Source organism: Charadrius vociferus, unplaced genomic scaffold (genome assembly GCF_000708025.1).
Source record: "Charadrius vociferus isolate BGI_N301 unplaced genomic scaffold, ASM70802v2 scaffold136, whole genome shotgun sequence".
In the NCBI taxonomy this organism is placed as follows: domain Eukaryota; kingdom Metazoa; phylum Chordata; class Aves; order Charadriiformes; family Charadriidae; genus Charadrius; species Charadrius vociferus.
This window is the reverse complement of record NW_009648960.1, coordinates 3,925,320-3,950,127: the sequence shown is the minus strand read 5'-3', so window position 1 is coordinate 3,950,127 and position 24,808 is coordinate 3,925,320. Positions and strand designations below refer to the sequence as shown.

General features: G+C 41.7%; 1 protein-coding gene across 1 annotated transcript in view; it reads left to right on the top strand.

The window, feature by feature from the left end:
- The window catches only part of UNC80 (unc-80 homolog (C. elegans)), a 140,700-nt gene that overhangs the window by 46,192 nt on the left and 69,700 nt on the right, over positions 1-24,808 (top strand). Inside the window, 10 exon segments of the mRNA XM_009887601.1 lie at positions 700-866; positions 1,548-1,649; positions 2,976-3,184; positions 3,716-3,822; positions 4,333-4,432; positions 9,181-9,353; positions 15,430-15,642; positions 19,976-20,111; positions 23,610-23,719; positions 23,722-23,754. Coding sequence (XP_009885903.1) covers positions 700-866; positions 1,548-1,649; positions 2,976-3,184; positions 3,716-3,822; positions 4,333-4,432; positions 9,181-9,353; positions 15,430-15,642; positions 19,976-20,111; positions 23,610-23,719; positions 23,722-23,754 — 1,350 coding nt within the window.

The window sequence follows — 24,808 nt, the reverse complement described above, 5'->3', positions numbered from 1 at the left end:
CTGGCTGTGCAGTTCCTAGCTGGGAATTTTCAAAATAATCCAAGATCTTTCAGAAAAGTTCACAGATCAAAAACCAGGTCCTGTAAAACTGTTCCCTCCATCCCATTGCCCTCAGATATAGAGGTGATTTGTCACATCACAGATGTGTATAAATGTTCAGAACTAAAAAGAGCCTTGAGTGTAGGAGTAGGTTGGCGAATGAGTGAGTCATTCCTCTCTCTTCCCATGATGTAAAGCTCTAAAATAATTAAGAAAAATCCCAAAACGCCCACTGGTTTTGAAAGAAAACATGCAATTTTTTCACTCTACTTTCCCCTCCACCCCTTCATTTAGCTTTTTCTTGCCTTTTAAGATTATGGGCTAGATGAGTGGGATAAAACAAGCTTTAAGTCATCTTTGCAGCTTTCTCATCTTGCAGCTGTTTTAGTCTCTGATACCTCTACATCTGCTTTAGCCAATTGCAGAGCATGTTCCATAATGATAATGCTCCTCATAGTGCACTCAGATGAAGCAGACAAAATGGAGTTTCCAGCTTTTGATCCCAGCCAGACAACGCAAACCCTGTACACAGAGGGTATATCAGGCAAAAGCTGGAGGAAGTAATGGCCTGCTGAAGTACCTTAGAAACTATCGATTCTCACTGCTTCTTCACAAACTGCAGACTAAATTCTTTCATTTTCACGATGTCTTGCTATTCAGGGCTTGTACTGTGATATCCGACAGCTGGTCCAGTTTATCAAGGAGGCTCATGGGAATGTCTTTCGGAGAGTGGCACTCAGTGCCCTCTTAGACAGCGCTGAAAAGTTAATACCAGGAAAAAAAACGGAGGAAACAGAGCAAGAGCCGAAACCTTCTGGGAGCAAAAGGTGGGTGTCTAGAAGGAAGGCAAATGACTGACTTGCATATGGCTGTGTGACTACATGCACTGAACGCAAATGTAGAAAGTCTAAGGGCTTGTGCATTTTATCTTGATAGCATGTTAGTTCCTGATGTACAGAATTGTACTGTGGCAGCAGTCTCCTTTAAAATTTAATGAACTGAGACAGCTAAAAGTGCTGACCCTCTCATACAAGAGGCCTAAGAGAACAGTACTGGGAGGAGGAAAGGTTAAGAGAAGTAAAAAGCATAGCGTCAGTCCCAAAACACTGTGGGGACATAGCTTTTAATGTGCATCACATCCTTAGTGTTGTTTATCTGACAGGTAAATCCTGGTATGCAAAACAAGTCCTAGAAGAAATCTAATCCTGACATGCTTCTTTATAAAAAATAAATTTTCTCTGGTGTTTTAAGACTTGTCATATTAAAATGTTGGGAAGAAGGATTAAGAAAGTTGAAAAACTCTTTAAGAACCTTGGCTTTGCTTCTAAGAGCTGATGCCTTTTTCATGAATGATATATACAGAGAGGAAGTAAATTACTAAAGAGAGGGTACATCTCTAAAGCTGCTTTGTTGCTCAGCAGTGCTGGTTTCCATGTCCTGTAGCTATGTGATTACCATGAGATGGGCCATCCGTTTGCTTTAGCTGATGATTTATATTGTCTGTATAGATCTGAGGTGGGAAGCGTCGTCATTGACAAAGGCCAAGCATCAGCTGCCCCTGATGAATGCCGTAGTTACATCTCAAGCCGCCCAATGCAAACTCCAGAACAGTAAGTAAATATTTAATTGTTTCATGAGTTACTTATTGCCAACAGCTTCCTTATGGGGTTAGTACAAATGGGCAGGACAGCAAGGACTTATCTCTTTGGATGGTACAACAAATGCGTGAAGTGTCTGTTCAGGAGCTGCTGATACCATCCAGGTAATGCCTATTTTCAATGCTGCCAGCTGGATCCACCCTGATTTTGATGGGAAACCACCAGAGATTTTCAAATCACAGTGCAGTAGATTTGTCAGTATCGCATTCTACCATAGCCATGAATAGAGCGGTAATTCCTCAGAGATGTCATCACAGCTGTTCTCCATGCTTTGTTTGTACTTTGGGGGGATGATTCTATTAATTTTCAACTTCCAAGTTGTTGCTAAGGGTCATTAATCCTTTACTGCCTCCCAAGAGCCAGTCCATTTCTGACCTATCTTGGGCATGCAGTCTCCAAAAATTGTTGCATTTCTCTTATCAGCACAGGTGCTCTACCAGTTTTCTTAATGAGCAAATCAACCTGCTGTTAGGCATTGCACTTTTGAAGTCTCTATTGTCCAAAGAATTCTGCCATTTAATATTGAACTAAATTTAATAAATAGTCTTAAGAATTTTAGAAAACTTTATAAATGGCCACTGGTCCCTAAGTAACTTTGGACAAGTCATTTAACTTCTCTGCCTCTGAATACCCATCTGTCTTGTTAAAGTGCTTTGAGACACACTGTATGAAGACATTGCTTGCACTATATTATGTATTCTCCTGCATTAAATGAGCCTGCAAGGTCTCACTGTTGCTGAGACTGCAAGGATAACACAAAGCCCTTTATGGCTCTGCAGAATTGCAGCAAGCTGTTCTGCTCTGAGCCCTGCCACAGCCATTGGAGATCTCAAGAGTATAGCAAAATATGCTGTCCCCATTCCAATATGTTAATGAGAACTGTGACTCCAGCAGGTTCACAAATGCCTATCATGGTGTCCAAAAGCTCTCCAGTACACATGATTGTAGAAAGCACCTGTATAGTCTTATCAATATGGGTCATTTTGACCTAAAAAAAGATGATTTGTTTTTCACGTGTAGGAACTAAAAATTGGAGTGACCTATTCAGTAGACGAGCTCCTCAGGGTAGAAAAGATGGCTCTTTTGTGCCTCGAACAATATTGAGCACGTTGTCAAACTTGATTATGTCCCACTGAGAAGAGTATGTTTGGAATTCAAAATGAAACAACCTCAAAGAATAGAGAGGTCAGGAGGGCGCCGTGGGAGGGGGGCCTCATTCCTCTGAGCATCCAAACTTCACTGAAATGCTGTTCACGCTCTGCATCCCTTTTCTTCCAGTGATGAGCAAATCCAAGGGGCTGTTCTGGGACGCAAGGACTTCTGGCGAAAGATGTTCAAGTCGCAGAGTGCAGCAAGTGATACCAGTAGTCAGTCTGAGCAGGACACATCTGAGTGCACTACTGCTCACTCTGGGACCACCACAGACAGGCGCTCCCGTTCACGTTCCCGACGAATCTCCCTTCGAAAGAAACTCAAACTCCCCATAGGTAAATGTATGTCTCTTCCTATTCTAGATACATATTGCATGCACAGAGAAACACAGAGAGATATATCTGTCTTAAGAAATATTGCAACACAACCCCTTATTGTCCAAGTATATTGTGTATTCTCCTAAGGGAAGCTGGGAAATGCTGCTCTCTGCGTTTTACAGATGGGGAACTGAGGCAAAGGGAACTGTAAGCAATTTGCCAAAGGTAACAGAGAATATCTGTGGCAAAATAGAACACTGAATCCGTGTCTCCAAAGTAGTAGGCTAGTGCCTTAATCATTGTTCCTCTCTGAAGAAGATAAATATTCCAAATAGCATTTGAGAGACAAAGAATATATCCTTTACAAGTCCCAAGACCTGGCCTTGCATGGTAGTTAATGCATGTAACACGAAAAGGTTCCTTCCCCTTTCCTCCCATTTTCCTATGCCCTGGCGCGGCCACTTTGGAGAAATATGCTGCAATTGCTAATAAATAGATTCCGCTTGGAAGCATTTTCAGAATTGTCCTGAGTGGCTTATTCTGCAACAGGGAACTGGCTGAAGCGCTCCTCCCTCTCTGGCCTGGCTGACGGAGTGGAAGATCTCCTAGATATCAGCTCTGTTGACCGTCTGTCTTTCATCAGGCAGAGTTCCAAGGTAAATGTGTCAGGCAGTATTGCAGAGAGCTTGGAGGGACAGGATCTGGCTGGTTTTAGCTGTCCAAGGAAACATTCTACTCAACATGGACATTGCAGCCAATGAGACTCAGTCACAGAAGTCTGAAGACTGTAGAGTGCCATGGAAATATGATACTGGACTTTTGCGGCTCATGGTGAAGGCTAGGTTAAACCTACACTGTACTGGTCAGTCTGCCTTGGTTCACTGAGAGAGAAATGCAGGCTCTGTCAACCCACTTAAGGTTTAACTGTTGGTCACACTTCTCCTTCCTTCTCTGTGCCTTTACAGCCTCTTGCGAAAGACCAATCCTTTAAGCAGAAAGCTTAAAAGATGAAGTGCTTCAGCGTACGTAAATCTGTGCAGACCCACTTGTGTTGCTATGGTGATCCACTGTGTTACAGCCCTTTTGTAGCCACTTTATGTCTAAGGAGGGAAGAGCAAGAGATAGTGGTACAGCGCAGCCTGACTTGTCCCTCTGTCTTCGCACAGGTGAAGTTTACCAGTGCGGTGAAGCTGTCAGAAGGAGGGGGGCCAGGAGGTGGCCTGGACAATGGGCGAGATGAAGAGGAGAATTTCTTCAAGCGTCTTGGTAAATGGCGCACCTGCCGAAGACACCCATCCAAGCTTCATCACACAGAAGAAAAAGATGGTTAGAAATCAGGGTTCTCGTCTCCTTTTTTCTTTCTTTTTATCTTTTTTTTAAATCTCTTTCTTTCTGTATTTTACCCCTTTCCCTTTTTTCCTGCTTTCTCCATGGTTTTTGTATGCATTCAAGCCTTCTCCAACTTTTTAGTCTTTGTAACTGTTTTCTTTCCCTTCCTTCTTTCTTTTGTTTTGATTTAAAAAAAAAAAAAATTCTAGTAAAGTCGATTTTTTTAAAAAATCAAGACTATCCAAATAAATTATGCAAATACAACATTTGGGCTTTTCAAATCAAATTGAATTTGATCAACACACTTGAAAAATTAATGCTTGCTTCAAAGCACTCTCATTCAGTTCAAAATTAGGTGTGTAAATCTTTCATTGCCTAATATAACAATGGGTGTTCCATCAGGTTCTTTATTTGTTTTTGGTTTTTTTTTCCGATTTGTGACCATTTGAGAGTTTTAGCAAAGACCAGCACTGATGAAATGGAAAACCCTACACAAACCTTGTTATAATTATCTCTTTTCTTCTGTGTTTGCATGTCTAGTGTCTGCATACCATTCGTTAGGGATGCTGTCCCTTTTTCTTAGCACACAACAGAATAATAACAACTTTACTTTTCCTTTCCACGAAAGTGTATTTAACTGCAATGCATTTTCAAAATCAGCAATGTTTGAAAAGTGCCTTTATGAATAATACAAGGTCATGATATATTCTGTTTTAAAATGTCATGCAGTCATTCACGTGCTCATGTCCTTAGCTCAGAACTCATCCTTGTTGTCAAGGAGACAACCTTGTATCTTGAAGTTCTGTTACTGTTTTTTCAAGAAAACCCAACCCGACTCCCAAAAACACACAAAAAGGAGTAGATTTTCTTTTTCACCATTATTTCTGTAGCTTTACAGTGTGCTACATTCTCTGGCATTATGGTTTTTATTTTCTGACATTAAACTTTCACACTGCATTTTATGTATTTCACCATCATCTGTCCCAGACCTGCAGTGTAATGCACATGAAGCACTGTTCAGGCAAGTGATACGAGCAAAGTGTGAGCATATCTCCCCAGTGTGAACTGGTCATCATTCTGTCACTGCAGAAACACGGGTGGTGGTTTTCAACTAGGTCGTAGGTGAAAATATCCTTCCTTTAGAAGGAGAATGCATCAGCCCAGCAGCTTGTTGTAGCTTGGTAGCTGAAGGTGAATACCTCCACAATGGAAGGAACTGCATTGTTTTCTTCATCTGCTACTTTGTGCTGAAGTAGGTGTGAAATACTTCCACCATATTTTCTCCCAGCTTTTGCTGGGAACAAACAGCTGAGGGGCAGTGCCGTCTTTATAGACTGCCACAACTTTTTATACAGTGCTCATGTGAGATATCCTTCATATTTTCTGGTAGGAAATTATTTCGTTTTCAACTTGCTAATGCTGATTTTTATGCCACTGTGAGTTTGTTTCTGCTTAGGGTGCCCATATTCTTGATTTAATGGCACAGATTTAGTCTTGGCCCTGTAAGTGTCAAAAGACAAAGCTCAGATGACACCTGAGTATTGGCTTCTTGAGCTTTGGAAGTGTTGTCCATACTTCAGCCTTCTGTTAGTAACATCAGAATTTATGTAATTAATGAAGAGGACTTGAAATGTCTTTTACGTGCCTGTGAGAGAAGAAATGTACATAACACATGCTTGGTGTTTTTGACGTATGCATGTGTTAGAAATACCATGATAAAAGTGATGCAATGGGTTAAAGACAGAGACCCTTGCATGTTAGTATGAGAAACAGACAAATTGTCCAGTGATGTTGATGGAGAGAGTTGGGCTGTTGCCTGATCACCAACTAAAGCAAAGGGAGGGTGTTTAAAGTTTATAAGGCAAAGTGTGATGGTTAATGAAGTTGTATCACCATGTCCACAAGGATCTCTGGTATGCAATGAGAGCCACATACCTTTAGCAAAAATACTAGAGTAGTGGTACATGCCTCTGTGTGTAGGTACTTCTGTCTGCGTAGTGAAATTGATGTGAGGCCTTTACAGGGTGGGACGGTTTATAACATAGTAGAACAGCAGTGTTACAGAGGCCCTTCAAATTTCCAGTGCTTCTGTATCTTCCATAAAGGTCAGCAGGTTTTACGGGCTTATGGAGAAAAGAATGAAAGCCTGTTGAAGGTGGATGGGCATACTATTAAATCCCTCAAGGTCTGACCCTAAAGCATTGTTTTGGAACCTGTTTCTGCCTTCCCATTCTTGTCATTCATGATGCTATGCCATTACTTTGCTCATGCTTTTTCCATGTGGTGTTTCCTCTTGTGTTTTTGGGTTTTTTAACATAGTAGTCCAAATTTAAAAGAAAACAGAGAGAGGAGAAATACATTACAGTAAAAAAGCCCCAATAATAAAATGTAGAATAACTTGTCACACCATTTATGAATTGTAATCTTCATTGTGATATATCATCTAGACCACTGGATATGTATGGAAGCATATGTGTGTGTGTGTGTGTGTGTGTCTGTATGTGTGCATATGTATACATATATATACACATAATTTTATGCATATTCATGCATAACAAAATGTTTATTTTAATGATCTTTTTACCTATACTAAGAACACAGCATATGTACAGATGTGAGTTACAGTGTGTTTGCATGAGACCTTTAACATTCCTTTGGGCACTTACTAAAGACATTATGAGTGACAATAGAAGTTGCCAGGGCGTTCAAGCCATACAGCACAGGTGAACCGCAGCACACGCTTGCTTCGAGGGATGATCTCACATTCGCACAGGAAGCAACTGTGGGCGCAGCAGCTTGGGCACCCCCTCTCCTCCTGCGTTAGGAAATGATCTCTGCTCACTGGGTGAGATTTTCTGCAGGGCTGAGTCACATTAACGTAAAGGCAGTGAGGGCTCGCCTGCTTAAAGGAAGGCTACTCCAGGATGGGTATAGTGGAGGACAGTCATCAGCTGCTTCTGAAGGATTCTCTTGCAAAGCTTCAATAAAGGGCTGCAGTGATAGACTGTAGGTAGTACTACTGAGCCCAGATGGACAAAGCCTCTGCTGGATCTTTATAGTGGGGGTTAGGGAGATGCCTTAGGCATGCTTTTCTGTATCAGAAAGTCAAGTTCCTGTTCTTCACCTCATACAGGCACAGCCTGAACAGGGTCCTGAATAGGAAACATTTGTACCTCAAATGAGTTGGTGTTACGTAAGCCATAGCAGGAAGGCTCAGGTAGCATGCTACAGGCTATAAGGAAATAGGAGTTGGAAGAAAAGGGTATTTGTGCCTGCTCATTTATGTAAGTGTTCTACCTGTTCTTTCTACTTTGTTTGCTCGCTCCATTTTGAATAAATATTTCTCAGAACGGAAACATTTTGTTTACTGGGAAACTATGTACAGCTTCACTGCAGAGAGAAAAGCCACATATGTCATAAAGATGTCTCCTGAAATTTCATTGATATACCTCTGTCTTCAGGGAAAAAAAGAAGATCTACATTGTCATTTTCTGTTGTGACTATTGTTTGTGGTACACAAGTGCTTTCCAAGTTATTCTGGGGAGTGCAATCTCAAAGGGACTTTGAGTTTTCAGCCATTCTTCTTTCCTGAGGAAGGAGAAGTCACAAAGTCCTGTAGAGCTGACGTCTTTCAAATCCATGTTTACAGCCAATCTTGAATTCTCCACTTGGTGTTCTCTTCTTCAGTGCTCTATCCTTCAGTATTCTGTAAACATTTGTACTTTCACATGTAAACAGGGCGAGTACTATGGATAAAGACAAAAAGCCTAGAAGCTGGCTATTCTTATTTTGACCAGCCACCTTGCCCTTGAAACAACTTTCCTGATTTCTCATCTGTATCTTTCTGCCACTCTCTCAGCTCTGGGTACCAACTGTGTAATGATCTTCTGCATTCAGAGGTGTTCATTCCAATCGGCAATGGGATTAGTTGATTTACCATGTGAACTCTATACATGGAGTTTAAAATCATGCTTGAAAAAAGCCCTGGAGGGGGGTGCTAGCTTCATTTTCAAAAGGAACTCTTATTAGGGACCTTTCCACCCCAAAGAGTGCAAGACACTTCAAGGGAGGGAGGCTGGAATTATGATGATACTTAGGAGTTGAGTGCAGTCTCACTTTGGGTGTTATGGCAATTGCAGAAGATGTATGCCTAAAAAAAGGACAATACTTGATTTCTACATAGAACATTTCCAATATTTGCTACCGATTTTTCTGTCCTAATAGACATATATTACTACATTGCTACATGAGGAATAAGGTTTATGCATGCTCCACTTTTAGGTAAACTTAGAGGCAATAGAGAGGTAAGATAACAGACTATTCAGGAAAAATGAACAGTAAGCATAATGTTCTGTGTTAAAGAGGTGGGGAGGAAGGGCCATATTCTGGTTCACCTATGTTGGGGTAGATCCTGGGCTTCCACACTGAGTATAGTGGATTTGTTTTGGGCAGACATCAGTATGACCAAGACCAGAATCTGGCTTGCTGTACATCTATTTCACGGAAATCATGAATATTGTAAAAATGCCCCTGTTATCTTCAAGATAGTGCATCAAGGTGAGGCAAGGATTTAGACCAAAAATATACTTATCAGGGGGTTTGTGCCGCTTTTTTTATTGGTGAGAGACTGTGTTCCTTTCTCCCTACCCCTCCCTGCATCCCCTTTGTACTCTCTACCTCTTTAGGTTGCCATAGCTTTGATGATCACTTGACCTCCAATCAAGAAGGAGGAAAATCCAAGAATGTTGTGAACCTGGGAGCAATCCGCCAAGGCATGAAGCGCTTTCAGTTTCTCCTGAACTGCTGTGAACCAGGCACTATCCCCGATGCCTCCATTTTGGCAGCAGCCCTAGATCTTGTAAGTCATTTGTTGGTGTATTTTTACCTGCTGAGTAAGAGCATGTCCATATGTGGTGGTCCATTGTTGTTCACTAATGCTGTTCATGCCCGCACAGAAAGCAGGTAAAGCATCACAGCAATGCCAACTGATGGCACTGTTATTAGGTGGAGTTTTAGCATCTGTGACTGGATAAGTATGCAGACAAAATGGATTATTTTTTTTTATTACATGGCTTCCCATAACTAGATTATTGCAAAACTTTTATTGTTGGACTTCAGATTTTGCGCAGAGCCATTCTGCTTCTGCTCCTAGTGTCAATAATAACCTACAGAATAAGGACTGAAGACTGCATAACTACCTGGAGAGGAATAGTAATTCCACTCAGGAGTTCTGACAGAATTATAAATACATTAGGTAACACTGAACTATTAGTCACCAGGGCCGGTCAGTGGAAAAAAACTTGAAATGTCAGAGTGTGCATGCTTTTAAATGCAGATATTTCTAATTTGCAGATCCAAATCATGGAAGTGACACAATTCAGTCCCTCCTTCCTGACACTGAGTGTCTCTTCTATGCGTCCCTCCTCCTTTTTCTTGCAGCTGCTGTTTTTTTAACAGTCCCATTTCTAAAGCAGTGGCCTTCAGCCTGTGGTTCATGGGCCAGTGGGGCTTTGTGAGGTGCTTATGTGACAAACACGAGTGTGACAAAGACAGCTATGTAAAGCCAGTGAATTATTAGTGAATTCTCTGCACAGTGCTCTTCTGCTTCTTTCCATAACTGTTTGGATGTCTGCAACCAGAAAAAGATTGAAAGCCACTGCTCTCGGAGCATCCACATCCCCTCTATCCCTTTGTCTTCCTACTCCCCACCTCTTGCTTCTCTGACTGCCATGCCATTTGTGCTCACACTCAGTTTTTTTGCTTGCTGCTGGAGACGCCAGGCTCATGGACTCTCCCATCCTGCTAGTGTTGTGCCCTGAGATGTGCTGCCTTGTCTGCTCCATAGTTCTAGGGATGATACATTCTGTGCACCATGCCTTTATTTGTTCTTCTTAACCTTGTGTCCTTAGGCTGCAGATTCAAGCAAGTCTGCATTAATATTGGGCCAAAGATGCTGTTGCTACCAGTTCACTTCTAGGTCTACTGTTTGGACTGGTCCCTGTCCATCTTCCAGTAGACAGGTCTTTTCTTCACTGCTTCCCACTCTTCCTGTTGGAGATTGTTGGCCCTCTGGCTGGAAGCTATGGAAGCAGTGGCTGACAGGGAAGCCTGTCTCGTGCTCTCACAATCAGACATGATTCCTACCAGCCAGGGTTGCAGTGAGCTCAGGAGGTGGCTTGGGGAGGTAGTCACTCATGCTGGGTGTGCTGCACAAAGACAACTTCATTCTTCAAGGCTGCCAGGCTGCCACTCCATTGCAAGTTCTAAACTAACACGGAATGTAAGGTGAGTGGGCAGGGATGAGCTCGTTGCTGTCAATTATGTCACTAAGGTCCTTCTGGGGATGTGCTACTCTGTGTGCTAATAAGTCAGACGATAAAACAGGGCTTTGGCAACTACGTCCCTATTGCCTGTAAATGTCTTATTTATTTTTTAAATTTGGTACGTGCTTAAGCCACAGACCAGCTTAGTCTGTGCCCATGTATGAAGTCAACTGAAAACTACTGCTCGGAGTGAACTGATTGAAGATGTCTGTTCTGACTTCCAGAGCTAGCTTTTACACAATGGATTTTGACTCTATTTCCTTCCCACTGAATGATGCCAAAGACTTTGGTATCAGAATTTCTAGAAGGTCTGCAGCTAAAGATGAAAGAAGCCTTGTTCTAATTACAGACTTGGGAGACTCCTTGCAAGTACCTGCTCAGCTGGCATCTTGTCTACAAATTATTGGAGATATATAGAAGTTGAGCAGTCACGTGTACTGCAGGTTTCAAAAGATGACAGCTTGTCATCTCACTGTATTGCTTAATGGTAACGTATGCTGTAATGGAAAATTCCCACATTTTATGTCAATAGAGCACACCAAACAGAAAACATTCTGTGTTTTTAACTCCCGTTTTCAGGCTTTTGAAGTAAAATTTGATTTAGGTTTGATGCAAATGAAAAGCTTCTTAAGTCATTTTGTCCAGCCTAGTTGCTATGGCAACCTTTAAAAATCAAAAGGCAAACAGCTCCAGTTTTATTTCTTTCATAAACTTTTTCAGCATGCGTGTTCATGCAAATTTTTGAAATTCCATTCTTATACTGACTTCAAGATCTTTGATCAGCCTGGATGTTTATACACATTTGCCACAGTGATTTAAAGGAATTAGAACAATGAAACAAAGACTACAATCTTACGGAGGACATGATTTAATTATATATTATTTTTTATTTATATATTAAATTGAGTGTTGTTTTAGGTTTAGACACTATGTAGTTAACATATTTTCCCAGAAGCAGCATCCCTCCTTAACTGAATTTTGTAAAACTCCAAGCAATTTGTGGCTTTGCAAATGTTCAGTGACAATTGATAATACGGTGCAAGCAGTTTCATCCTTACGTCATCAGCTTAAATCCAGACTTGGCAATAATAAAATTTATTTTCTTTCTCTTTTCAAGAAACTTTGGAGGTTGAAAGGCAAGTAATATGATGTTTCGGTCTGTGGTCAACTTTCTGCAGAGGATTGCAATAAACCTCTGTCTAGCATTTTATAAAGATGTTACCTGAAATATCCTAATTAGACTAGTGTAAATGACTCAGGTGGGTAAATACAAGCTTTCCTTTGACCAGTTTAGCAATGTGTGACACCTGTCACCATTACACTTCTTCAATAAGATGTGTGAGTTCTTACCCTTGTTGAAATGCCGTAATGGCGCTGCATTATGGCAGGGTTGTGTTTGAGATGACCTACCATATATCGGGAGGGCAGAAACAAACTCTAAACTGCAAGAATACCTGCCAGTATCCTGACTCCCTGTCTCCAAGGGTCTTAGGCAGGCTCTGTTGTTCCCGTGTCGCTGTTCCCCTAGGAGAAATATTTGTCCATAGGAAGGCGTATGACCTGGAAGGAAAACAGAGATTGCTCCAAACAAGTCTCCAGAATAGATGACTAGCAATAGAAACAAAGATCTGTGTCATGGATTGTACTAGACCATTTTTAGATATAATCAGAGAGATTTGAACTCACATTTTTGAGGCAATTCTCTTAGATATTGGTTAATAACTTACTCGTGACCCATCTTCACACGCCTGTTAAGTTACTTCTCATGCCAGACTTATCCTGTGGCTAGAAATAGTAGAGCTATTCAGTCAGCATCTTTTGACGGTACTTGAATTTACTTTGTTTACTCTAAAAGTAGATTGTTGCTATTTTGCTCTTATTTTTTTTACCTTGAAGAGACCAGTGGAAATAAATTTTTTCTCCAAATACCTTACAGAGTATGAGAAAGGGAATAAGAAAATTACCACTGGTTGATTAGTTTTATAAAATTCATTGTCCTTGAAGAGCAAACTGGGCCTAAATGCTCTGCAGTATAAATTCCACAGAATCAGCTGTATTTGAACAGTAATGTGATGCTGTAAAATTCCAAATCCATTCTGTTTTAGCTCCATCCCACTCAGGTCATTGCTTTTGCTGTTATTAGTACAAATCAGGGTATCTACTGAAAAGCTCCAATGGCAGTACTTGAAATTTTGTTAAGAAAATGGTGTATTCTTATTTATGTCAATTAATCAATACAAGAACAATTTTCGAAAGACAAAGCAATATAGTAGGTCTAATGTTAAAAGTGGACTTGTGAACAGTTTCATGGGCAGGCTTGTGAGAGTATTGCTGCTGTGTTAAGTTTTGACAGTGACCATGGTAACTTGTGTTCTTTTCAGCCATGCATCGCCTGCCTGATTCATTTCTCTCCATTTGTGATGTGTTTCTCTGTGGTGTGAATCCATCCCTGTCCATTCTGTCACATCTTCATCTTTCTCTTGCTGCTGCTTCAGGTTTCTCTGAGCCTCAGGTAAGCAATCACAGGGAGCTTGTGCCCTGTGATGTTCAGAAAGTCCTCCTTCACGCAGGACATCATTTCAGTGATTTTTAATTTGGAACTGCTGCTCCAGGACACACCCTTCCTCCCCTTCATCCCCCATCCTACATATCCTAGTTTAGTTGTCGTAGTTGAGTGCTTCCATAATGTGTACAGCACGTATCTTCACAAGATTCCTATATGCTCAGAAGTTGGAACTTTACCAGGGGTGAACTAAAACAGGAGGCTAAGGCCAGGGCTTCCTCTTTTCATGTATGTCTCCAGGTCTGGTTGAGGTTTTAGTCTGTGAGAATAAAAGAATAAAATCCTCGCCTATTCTGTGTTCCATATTGCATGTGAGCAACAAACAATTTGTTATGTTTTTTCCAGGTGCTAGGTACTAGCTTTGTTTCTGGTTGTCAATGAGTTCAGGTTTCAGCCTTCCTCATCAGAACATTGGGCCAGCTTTAACGTTCTACTTATTCAAGAGAATTGCTAGAAGATTGCTATTTACTTCCAACATTTGAATAAAATACGAGCATACAAGCAAAAAGCTGCAACAGGATGTTGTATCAGGAAGCAATTAACATATGTTTTCTTGTTAATGTAGACAAAACATAACCTTTTTTTTTTTGCCAGTCCCCTAAAAGGTATGACTTTTTTCAGTCCTGTTGGTAGTAACTTCTGGATGTAAGTTTAGCTGCAGTACAGAATTTCTTAAATCAACTCCCAGACTTTTGGAGCATTGTCCAAAATTTATTGCTTTCAACTTTAGATTAAAGCACTGTTGAAGGCACCATTTGATAATGTTCCACAGACCAAGTGCAGACTATCTTCCATGATCTCAAGGCCCACCTGTTTTTTATGGACCACAGATGAGGAAACTCCCCTTATAAGTAGATACTAATCTGTTTAAATTGTCTCATTAATGCTGTCAACATCTAAATGCGTGGAATACACATTTCTGCTCTCTGAAATCCCTGTTAGGGAACCTTTCAAAGCCAGCTTGTGAATTGTGAACATTGTTGTATTGTTAGTTTTATAACCTGCTGGCTGCTGGGTTTTTTCGCTTGCGAAAATTCCAGGAAGAGAGGAAGGAAATTAAATGGAAATGAGGAGAACCATTTGCTTTTAGTCATTTTCCATGTCTGTAAAGATGCTGTTTTTGCAGAGCTGTACACTGCTGGGAAGAAAGCTCCTTCCTGAGTCTAATCTAGCCTTTAGGAAACAAATTACAGTGTCCATTATTTGAACATATTTGAGAGTTTCAGAAGCAATCTTTATTGCTCTAACATGGATCCTGCTGGGCCATTTAATACAAACTGAAATAGACTCAATATAATTTCTCCCATTAAAGAAAAGTGCTCTTCCAAGCTGGGGGCAGGAGGATTTTCCCCTGGAATATAGTCAAGGCTGTCACTTCAAAACTCAGCTGCCTGATGTTATGTTTCAGTACTAAATTATCTGATGCTTGCTAAGGCTGTTGAAGTTAGGCAAGCAAAACTTTGTTGACTTATGCCAGGAATGGATTTCACCCTTCATAGCTGCTTGTTATAAGTGCAAAATAGCACTCTTCATAGTTTCAGCAAGCCTCCATTCATGCTTCCACCCCCAAGGTGCACAAGCAGAACTTAGCATGACAAATGCTAGGGTTCATGTGGCCAAGCTGCCATTTGCGCTTGAAGTATTTGCAGCCTTACTAGCGAAGGTGAAAAGAAAACTTGACTCGTTCCTCCAGTAAAAGTGTCAGACGCACCCTTCTGCTTTTCGGCAGTTACACGGTTTCTGAAAGAAAGGATTACAGAGAGGTACTGAAACAAGGTTGTTTATGAGTTTATGATGTGGCTCTTTCTGCCCATCTAGTGGCTGGACTAATCATAACCGTTCAGTGTTTCTAAACCTTGGGTTTATTAGCTCAAGAGGTGTGATTCAAGGCAGAGATCCTGGTTTCAGACTCTGATGAAGAGTCTTCTTAGTCTGTGTGGCTCCACAGAAAACTTGTGAAGCAATTGATTAAAGCAAAAAATCCTCTAATGTTTAGAGAGTTTTTCCAATGTATTTGTATTTAAGGGGATTTTCTGCAAACATTTCAGGAAGCTCCTGTAGTGGCAAGAGCAGCCCTGTTCCTCGAGTGTGCACGCTTCGTTCACCGCTGCAATCGTGGCAACTGGCCCGAGTGGATGAAGGGCCACCACGTGAACATTACTAAGAAAGGCCTGTCCCGTGGGCGTTCTCCTATTGTGGGCAACAAAAGGAACCAGAAGTTGCAGTGGAATGCAGCTAAGCTCTTCTACCAGTGGGGAGATGTAAGTGTTTTTTTCTCTTTGACTGACATTAAAAAATATACCAAAATGTGACGGTAATGGGATCCTATGCAGAATTACAGTAAAATGAGGACTTGTAAGCTTCCCTTCCAACTCGCACTTCACAGCCTGCCAAGATCACCTCTTGTCCTAATGGGAATGGGCTTTCTTAGTTTGTAACAGTGTCCCCTTCCTTCTCCTCCCCCTGCTGTGTTCCCTCTAAGGATCCATTTGGTCAACTCTCCCGTTTTCAGCACTTGTCATACATGAATGCCTAAGGAAGAGTAAGAGCAGGATGTATGATACTACTTGCTTTTTCTAGCCTCCAAATATTTTTAGCCCAGGGCTGCTTGAGCTAGCTGTGGTGCTGTATATTTAGTAATGGATTTCTCTTTGATGTACTTGTTCAGTCTCTCTTTGCACCCGTATAAACTGTAATCACTCATCATTCTTTGGCAATGAACTCTACAGGGTTACTGCATGTCATCTAAAGAACTGTCTCTGTTTTGAGCTTGGATCCTTCAAGTTTTATTTGATTGTGATCTCTTGCAACACATGACCTAGGCAATTGCCCTGTCTGGCCCTGTCAGTGCTGTTTGCAATTTCTTTGGAAACCCACCAGGGTATACACGTTGAAGGTCTGACACTTACTGCAAGTCATTTCACACAGCTCGAAATAGTGGGAGAAGTTCCTTTGACCTCTGTGATACCTGTTACATAAGTCTATTTGGAAATGAGGTTTGTGCTTCTCACCTCTTTTCACAAAATGAGCATGTAAAAAAGAGACACAAAATCCAAGGCTCGGGGGAATCTGAAAATAATATAGCCTGCAGTCTTGGTGTACCTGCAAAATCCATGCCAAAAAAGCCTAGCTGACCCATATTCTCCTAGGTTAAACCAACACATGCTTCTCAGTGGAACACATTGTAGGGAACCTTGAGATAGTGCTGACCATTTCAGTACATTCCCAGCACAAAACACAGCCCAGGGGGAGAACCTAGCTGGGGTCTGAGCACCCAGGCTAATAAGCTTTGTCTTTTGGCAGCTCTGCTTCTTCCATTTCTGAAGCTAATTCTGGGAATGCTACCTGGGTACCCTACTCTCCGTTATGTCTCAAACACAGGTGACTGTCTTAAGAACAGCACAGATACCAAAGTGCCTTGAAAAAGTACATGGTGTGAATGTATTTGCTTCTATATTCCATAAGGTCACCACCTTAGCTTAACCGCTTTGAGGAATCTTTCCAAGTGGAGAACATAGTCCTTGTATCTTTGCACACATTGCTGACAGTCGGGACTATCCATCTTTTTGTGTACTTTATGCCTCTACACATTCCTTTTCTTCACATTCTGACAAAATGGGAGCAAGCAAGTTAGTTACCTTTAGAAACCAGTTAGATTTCCCATCAGCTGCTATTTTTAGAAACTGAATTAGCCTGGCCTGAAAAAAGTCCAGGAAGGTTTTCTTTTAGAAATGTTAAAGTATCACCATATGATGCAAGGTCACAAGAAAGGAGCCAGGGAAATCTGATGGCAAGCAACGTAGCATCATTCTATTCCCCTTAACTTTAATGGCATCGTCAGGCATACCTGGATGAATTCCCCTTGCTAGAAATAGCATGTGTTTGTTAGCTGCTTAGGAACATCCCAGAAGGGAAAAACATTACTTTTGCTTTACTGCAAGGCAGGAGAAGATTTGGAGAGCAGTCTTTACTGCACAAATTTATTCTCTTTTTACTGCAACCCATCCTGCCACCCATTAATATTTTTGTTTCTTCTCACTGGAGGCTAGGACAGTATAGTTACCCACAGCATCCTGGGCCGCTAAACAGACTCATGGCTTTAGGACTGGTCTGCCCCTAGCACTGCTGGGGTGCAGTTCTTTTATATCCTTTACGTTGAACGCTGGGCAAGGTTGATCATCTGTTACTGCTTTTACCTGCCACAAGCTGTTTCAGGTGAAGGTGGCTGCAAGCATAAGTGGCAGCCACCATCCAAGCCTGTAGAACTGGGACCCTGCAAGCTGTGCTCCTCAGATGGCCGCTTTTGTTGGCTCTGACCAGATTCCAATGAGATAGGCTGAACCGTGAGGAAAAACAGCTTTCTGTTGCCGTAATACAGGCCCCTGCTGCAGAACATGCTGCTGTTTCTGTGTGTTAACCTGCCCGTTTCAACATGGCAAATATCAGCATGAAGGGCGGAATGACTATGCACTCACATAGCTCCTAATCAGCTCCAGTACCAAGAAGGTGGGATACCTCCCCCAGCCCATCTCTGCCTCCATGCTACCAGATCCATGTTAACACTGCAGCATACCATCCTTCCTGCTTGGTGGCAGCAGGGCTGCTGCTCTGGAATGAAGATCCTTGGACAAAGAGAAAAAAATGTATTAGTCTTTGAATGCCCTAAGGCCTTGTTCTGTTTTTTTTTCTTGCAGTACATAAGGCTGAAAATTTGTGCTACTTACAGATCATTGCTCATCTGTCATTGCTCACGAATTGTGATATACAATGCTGTTGTCAAAGTTTAGTGAGACCAAGAATGAATGTAAAACCCTTTTTCCCCACCCAACTCCTTTAATTCAGTCTCCCTAACAGCCATCAGAGCATAACAGTGGTAAACCCTTTCCACATGAGGTGGGATTTGGACTGCCTGTAACAGCGATGAGCCTACTGAATCACGCAATATCACTTGTTATGCTGTCTTTTTTAATAATACAATGTTAAATCTATTCTGCTCAAGCTAGTCTGTCACTTCCTTTGGCTTTTTCTGTTAAGGCACTTCAAAACTTTTCTTTTTAAGTGTGGCATGCTCTCCGTTTGCTAGGAAAACCAAGGGTAATTCATGTAGATAATACATGTTAGGAATTCAGTGCTCATTAGTTAAGATGCTGTGGGATTATGTATGATTATTTTAATATTAGGGTGGACAACACAGAATAAATAACATGATAAATTACTGCTTTGTGGAGAGGCAAGCAGAATATTTCTTCCTTTAAATGCCTGAAACATGAAAGGCGAAAAAAATTGTGATAGATAGGGAGTTTATTTAGCAATCTGCAGGTTCACAGATGGCTGAGATTGGCAACTATTTGCATCAGCATGCAAACCACTATAATACCACCTTATTCTCTTCATGTAGCAGTCTACCCTCTTCATTGCTGGTGGATTGCACAGGAACTGCTTAGTAGCAAGGAAGAGCCACCATACTAATACCTGTTTGAGACTGTTTGTCTATTTCTGCTTCACTTCTGCTGAGACAGGAAAACTATATAGTGCTCGCATGACCATAGGTAGAAGATTCAGAAATCCTCTGTAGTCTTTCTCTGAAACTATCCCAAAACCAATGAGGCCAAATGGCAGGTGCTGATGACAACTCAGTAATTAAACACATAAATTAAACACGTAAAGTGATGATATCACAGGGTAAAGTTTTACATAGTTGTCTGTGTTCCCTTGATTTATCTGCAGCAAAGAAAATCAAGAAAATCCTTAAGAGCTCTGAAGTGTCTTAGCAGGAGAACATTCTTCTTTCTAACACACCCTCATCTGTAGCTTTGCTGACAGCACCATGAGGGCTGTTTACTGCTGATAATGGTGCTGGCAAACAGCCATGAATAAACGATCAATGCCTTTCTGGAGAGTTTAACAGTATTCAGTGGAAATATGTCTGTCTGTGTTCTCTACATGGGTCCCCTCTACACTATTACCTATGCACCTTCCCAGCTTTTATACACATACTGTCAGCTCATTTTTGGGAAGTGCATCAGGCAGTCTCCTTTAAAGATGGAAGTAGGCTTTCCCATGGGTATTCAACAGTTTTATGGAGGAAACAGGGACTGTTACTGGATTCCTAACTCACAGGGTACTTTCTTAAACTGAGTTTAAGTTCTTTAACAGTTTCTTAAATATTCTTAGTATTCTCAGACTTAGCAAAACTCTGGCACATATGTATCAAGGGCAGAAAGAAAAGTGGAAGAAATTCATACAAAATAATGACCTAATCTCCTCCTGCCTGTGATGTGCTGGTTTGGGGATTATTGTTTGTTTAATTTATTTAACCAAACCTGCAAAAAATTTTCATCCTGAAATTTTACACTCTTTGCAAATTTTGGTTGAAAAAAGGGGGAAATAAATTATGGGTTTGGTAGCAATTAATCTTCTATCATCCCTTTCTCTACTTTACTGCATTTCACAGGCAATAAAAATAAATCCAGGACATCCTGTTCTGGCTGGAACATCTCCACAGACTTCATGGGGCAGAGCCCTTGACCACCAGTGAGTTGGGCTGAAATTCTCACCTCCTTGTGCTTTCTTTCTTGTTCTCCCTGTCTGCAGGCAATCGGTGTCCGCCTTAACGAGCTGTGCCATGCTGAGAGTGAGAGCCCTGCCAATCTGCTGGGCCTCATTTATGATGAGGAGACCAAGAGGCGCCTGAGAAAGGAGGATGAGGAAGAAGACTTTTTAGATGACAGTAAGGAGACTCCCTTTACTACAAGAACCCCCGCTTGTAAGAACCTCTGCTTTAGGAGCACTTAATTTTTCTTCTTTTTTCATCCTCTGCCACCCAGCTGTATTTCCCAGTCCCTCACCTTCACCCCAGCTTCCTCCCCTGTTCTTTCCGTGCCTGGTTGTACAACATGACCGATGGGTAGCAGCACTGAGAGACTTTGAAGGAAAAGGGGATGAAACCAGGCAGTGAGTTGCAATTCCCATATACTGGCAACCTCAATTATAAGCAGGGTACTAATTTCATGAGTCTTTCTTTTGGCTTGAGTGCCAAAAGTGGTTAAGTTTCCCATTCTTCCCAGTTATTCTGGGAATATCCCAAATATTCTGCCAAAATATTTGTGTAAGATCATCTGGCTCGATGTCCAAGTGGAGACCAGTGACGAGTGGTGTTCCTCAGGGGTCGGTACTGGGACCTGTACTGTTCAACATCTTTGTCGGCGACATGGACAGTGGGGTTGAGTGCACCCTCAGCAAGCTTGCCAATGATACCAACCTGTTTGGCAAGGTAGACACGATGGAGGGGAGGGATGCCGTCCAGAGGGACTTGGACAGGCTGGAGAGGTCATGCCAACCTCATGCAGTTCAACAAGGCCAAGTGCAAGGTCCTACATCTGGGTCGGGGCAATCCCAAGCACAAATACAGGCTGGGCGGGGAATGGATCGAGAGCAGCCCTGAGGAGAAGCACCTGGGTGTGCTGCTTGATAAGAAGCTCAACATGAGCCAGCAATGTGCAGTCGCAGCCCAGAAGGCCAACCGTATCCTGGGCTGCATCAGAAGAAATGTGGCCAGCAGGTCAAAGGAGGTGATTCTGCCCCTCTACTCCACTATCGTGAGACCCCACCTGGAGTACTGCGTCCAGCTCTGGAGTCCCCAACAGAAGAAGGACGTGGACCTGCTGGACCGTGTCCAGAGGAGGGCCATGAGGATGATCCAAGGGCTGGAGCACCTCTCCTATGAGAAGAGGCTGAGAGAGCTAGGGCTGTTCAGCCTGGAGAAGAGAAGGCTCCGGGGAGATCTTATTGCAGCCTTCCAGTACCTAATTAAACATTAGGAAGAAGTTTTTCACTTTGAGGGTGGTGAGGCACTGGAACAGGTTGCCCAGAGAGGTTGTTGAGGCCCCATCCCTGGAGGTGTTCAAGGCCAGGCTGGACGTGGCCTTGGGCAACCTGGTCTGGTGGGAGGTGTCCCTGCCCATGGCAGGGGGGTTGGAACTCGATGATCTTCAAGATCCTTTCCAACCTAAACCATTCTATGATTCTATGATTGAAGAGTCATCTCCTCACCTCATGTGAATTGGCATGGCTCTACCAAAGGCTTTTAAGTCTTGACTTCGGTATATTTGCCTGATTCTCAAGCAGAAATATAGCACAGTAATATAAAAAGTATCATTCAAAATCTCTGTAACAAGAAGATGACTAAAACACACATTTGTGCATGTGTGTACATTAGGGGGATAGGTGATCACTGATTCTGAAAGTCGAGATAGGCATACAAATTATAACACACCCTGTGAATCAAAATAAAGTCAAAACATACTGGTGTAGGTGTAGGTGAAGGTGGTAACAAACATTATGTCCTCTCCAGACACCATTTGTATATACGTGTGTGCTGTAATGTACTGGTTCCTGTGTACATGTGCTGTTGTTGGCCATTGGATGTAGTGTGCTATGCACTGTTTATGTATCTTCTGGGGTTGTTTTTCTGTGGTTCTGGGTTTGTTTGTTCTTATCACTGCATAAAGGCCAACTTTGGAGTAGAGAGGAGTAGGTGGGAGCAGTGAAATGGCATTTGTGGGAGATGATGTCAAGAGAAAGTATTGGCCCTAAGCTAGACCTTCACATGTGCCACTACGTGGTGTGCTCGTGCTAGCAGCTATGTGAATGTGGGTGTCTGTTCTGGGTATTTTATTGGCTCTTTAAGAGATATAATCAAAGCAGGAGGGTGCACCCCAAATTTTCCTTCTGCTGCACCATGAATGACTTTTGAAAGGTGAAGAACAACTGCATTCCTATGGCCAAGTGACAGAATAGGTATTCTTGTCCCTGTTCAGCCACTGATAAGACACTCATAAAGGGACGAAGAGCTGCTTTTAAAGGGTGGTTTAAGACAAGCAAACAGGGATAATAGATTCTGATCTAGAAAGACATGTAAAAGCTCAAGCACTCTCCTGAAAGCCAGGGTCTGAAAATAACCGATCTGCATTCTTGCTGAAGGCAGAGATTTTTCAAAAGGTGCCCTCTATGCTGTAGGGAGTAGACTGAGGAGCATAAAATCTACAGCTGGATATTCCGTTACGTTGTACATCTCATCTGTATTTGGTAGTTCAGGTTATTTTAGTCCCTACAAAGCCCATAATTTGTTACTGGCAATGTGTACAGAGGAATTAGTAAGCATCACTGAATTAATCTGGTTTTATCTGGTCCCCCGCAGTGTCCTCTCACTTGTTTCGTTTGGACTGTTTCTGTGCAAAAAGTAATTAGATCAAACATGGGGGAAAGCAAGTGAAAACACAAATCTCTCTGAAATGTATGAAGATGGAAATATCAGACATTATTTTAAAATGGGTGTGGTTAGTTGTTTTCACAACTAATTTTTTTATTTACTTTTTTTGCTGTCTCTTGTCCTATATAGATTTTTTTCAAATTAATCAAGCACTGAAGAATCCCTCATACTTTTCAAGCTTTGAATGGCAACAGAGGGCTTACAAAGTGTAGGACTTTTGAAGCTCAATGTTTAGACTCAGTTGAGACAAAACTTCAAATATTTCAATAATCCCTCTTCTCTTTCCCCCTTTGTTTTAGGTTAAGCATTTGAATGTATAATTTGATTAAGCAGTTTGAAGTTTTTTTCTTGATTATCTCTAAATAGCATTTGGATTCTTTGCACAAATAAAGAAGCCTGACTTCAAAGGAGGCTGTCTTTTCCCATTATCAGGGTAGTAATTAATAATAGGCATAGTACCTCTTTGCTGGCTAGTCATAACTCCATGTGTTTTGAGACATTTTTCTATATTTGAAAGTGGCTCTTTTCTAGAACTGTAGAAGATTTGGCTGAATGCAAAACTGTAAAGGGGAAGAAGGGTATCTACTTTTTAACCGTTATTAATTTTAAATGAGGTTTATACAAAATGCTATAAGATCATGTTAGTTTAGTGGGTACTTCACCATAATATACTATAATCTATAGTATTTTACACTGTAGTGTTACTATAATATAATATAATATAATACATACAATAGTACCCTATGGTGTGTTAGTGCTATTGCATGTGCTGGTAAATATGGATTGATATTTGTTTGACTGTGTTCCTTTCAATGTAGGAAAAGTAGCACAGGTAGAAGTCTGGGTTTTCCTCTTTTTCCGTGCGGCTTGCATTGTGCACCATATGTGAAAATGTCCATAACCTCTTGGTTCCAGATTTTGTGTAATCTTGCTTACCACAGAAATATTTTTTCCTAGGCACTGTGAATCCTACCAAATGTTGTTGTCCTTTTGCACTGAAGATGGCAGCCTGCCAGCTTCTCCTGGAGATAACCACTTTCCTTCGAGAGACCTTTCCCTATTTTTTTTTTACATGCCCAGGCCACGTACTGAGCCTCTTGTGGTAAGTGGACAATACTCCTTGGAGAGGAAGCCATGCCCACAGAAGTCACTGGGCTCTGGTCCTGTCTGAGAAGAGGTAGGGTGGGATAATAACTCAGGTGGCTCTGTGGTGCAGGGAGAAAGGAGCCGTTGTCTGGTGAACAGAAGATGGATGGGGCACATCAAATGGGTTGATTAAGAAGATAAGACTGTGGAAGCACAACACGTACTGGAAGGTCAGGAAAGTTTCAAAATAGAGAAGAAGACAGCAGATGGATTAAAAAACTGAGTGTGGGGGACCTGAGGGGTGTGGGAGATGGACTGCAGGAGGTGACAGCTCACGTGTTACCTAGCTGATTAGGAAGGCCAGTTGGCAGAGAACTGAACAGGACAGTAAGGAGAAAGAGATGGTTTACTGAGAATTTTCTGGAGCTTGAACGTTGCAGATTTTTTGGCTTGGTTTAGACAACAGAACTGAAGGGACTGGGGTAAGAAAGGAAAGAAACAGAGACAAAGAAGCAAGGAAAGAAATAAACCTCCATGAGTTTGAGATAGGCACAGGCAAATCCTGACATGAACAGTAAGCTAAATGACTGATTAGGTGACAACTAATTTTGTGAATAGCAGAATCCATGAAACCCGATTTCCAGTGGTTCATTCTTGTGTGGATTCTTTTATGTCTAATAATGCGGTTTAACATCACCTTCAGCTTGTTGTTTCACAAAGGCACTCGGTTATCTTTTGTCAAATTGTGTTGAAGGTGACCATCAGCTACAGAGGTGGTTAACATGGAATGAGATGGGAATTGAATGGCACAAATGCAGTTTCATCTTTTAAGCCTAATTTCTTTAGGAAATCGGGATAAAAATTGTAAAGAAAGAATGCGAAGTTTCCAAGTGAACATGAAGGATTTAGCCCTATTATTCTATTTTTGTTAATGACAGACTGAGATCAAATTTTGCTGATGACAATTGTGCTTGACAGGCTGATTTGGCTGGGCGTTATTGTAATTAGGTTCTGAAATGGGTTTCAAAGGCTGTAGATGACCTATGAAGTGGCTCAGCCCACAGGTGTGC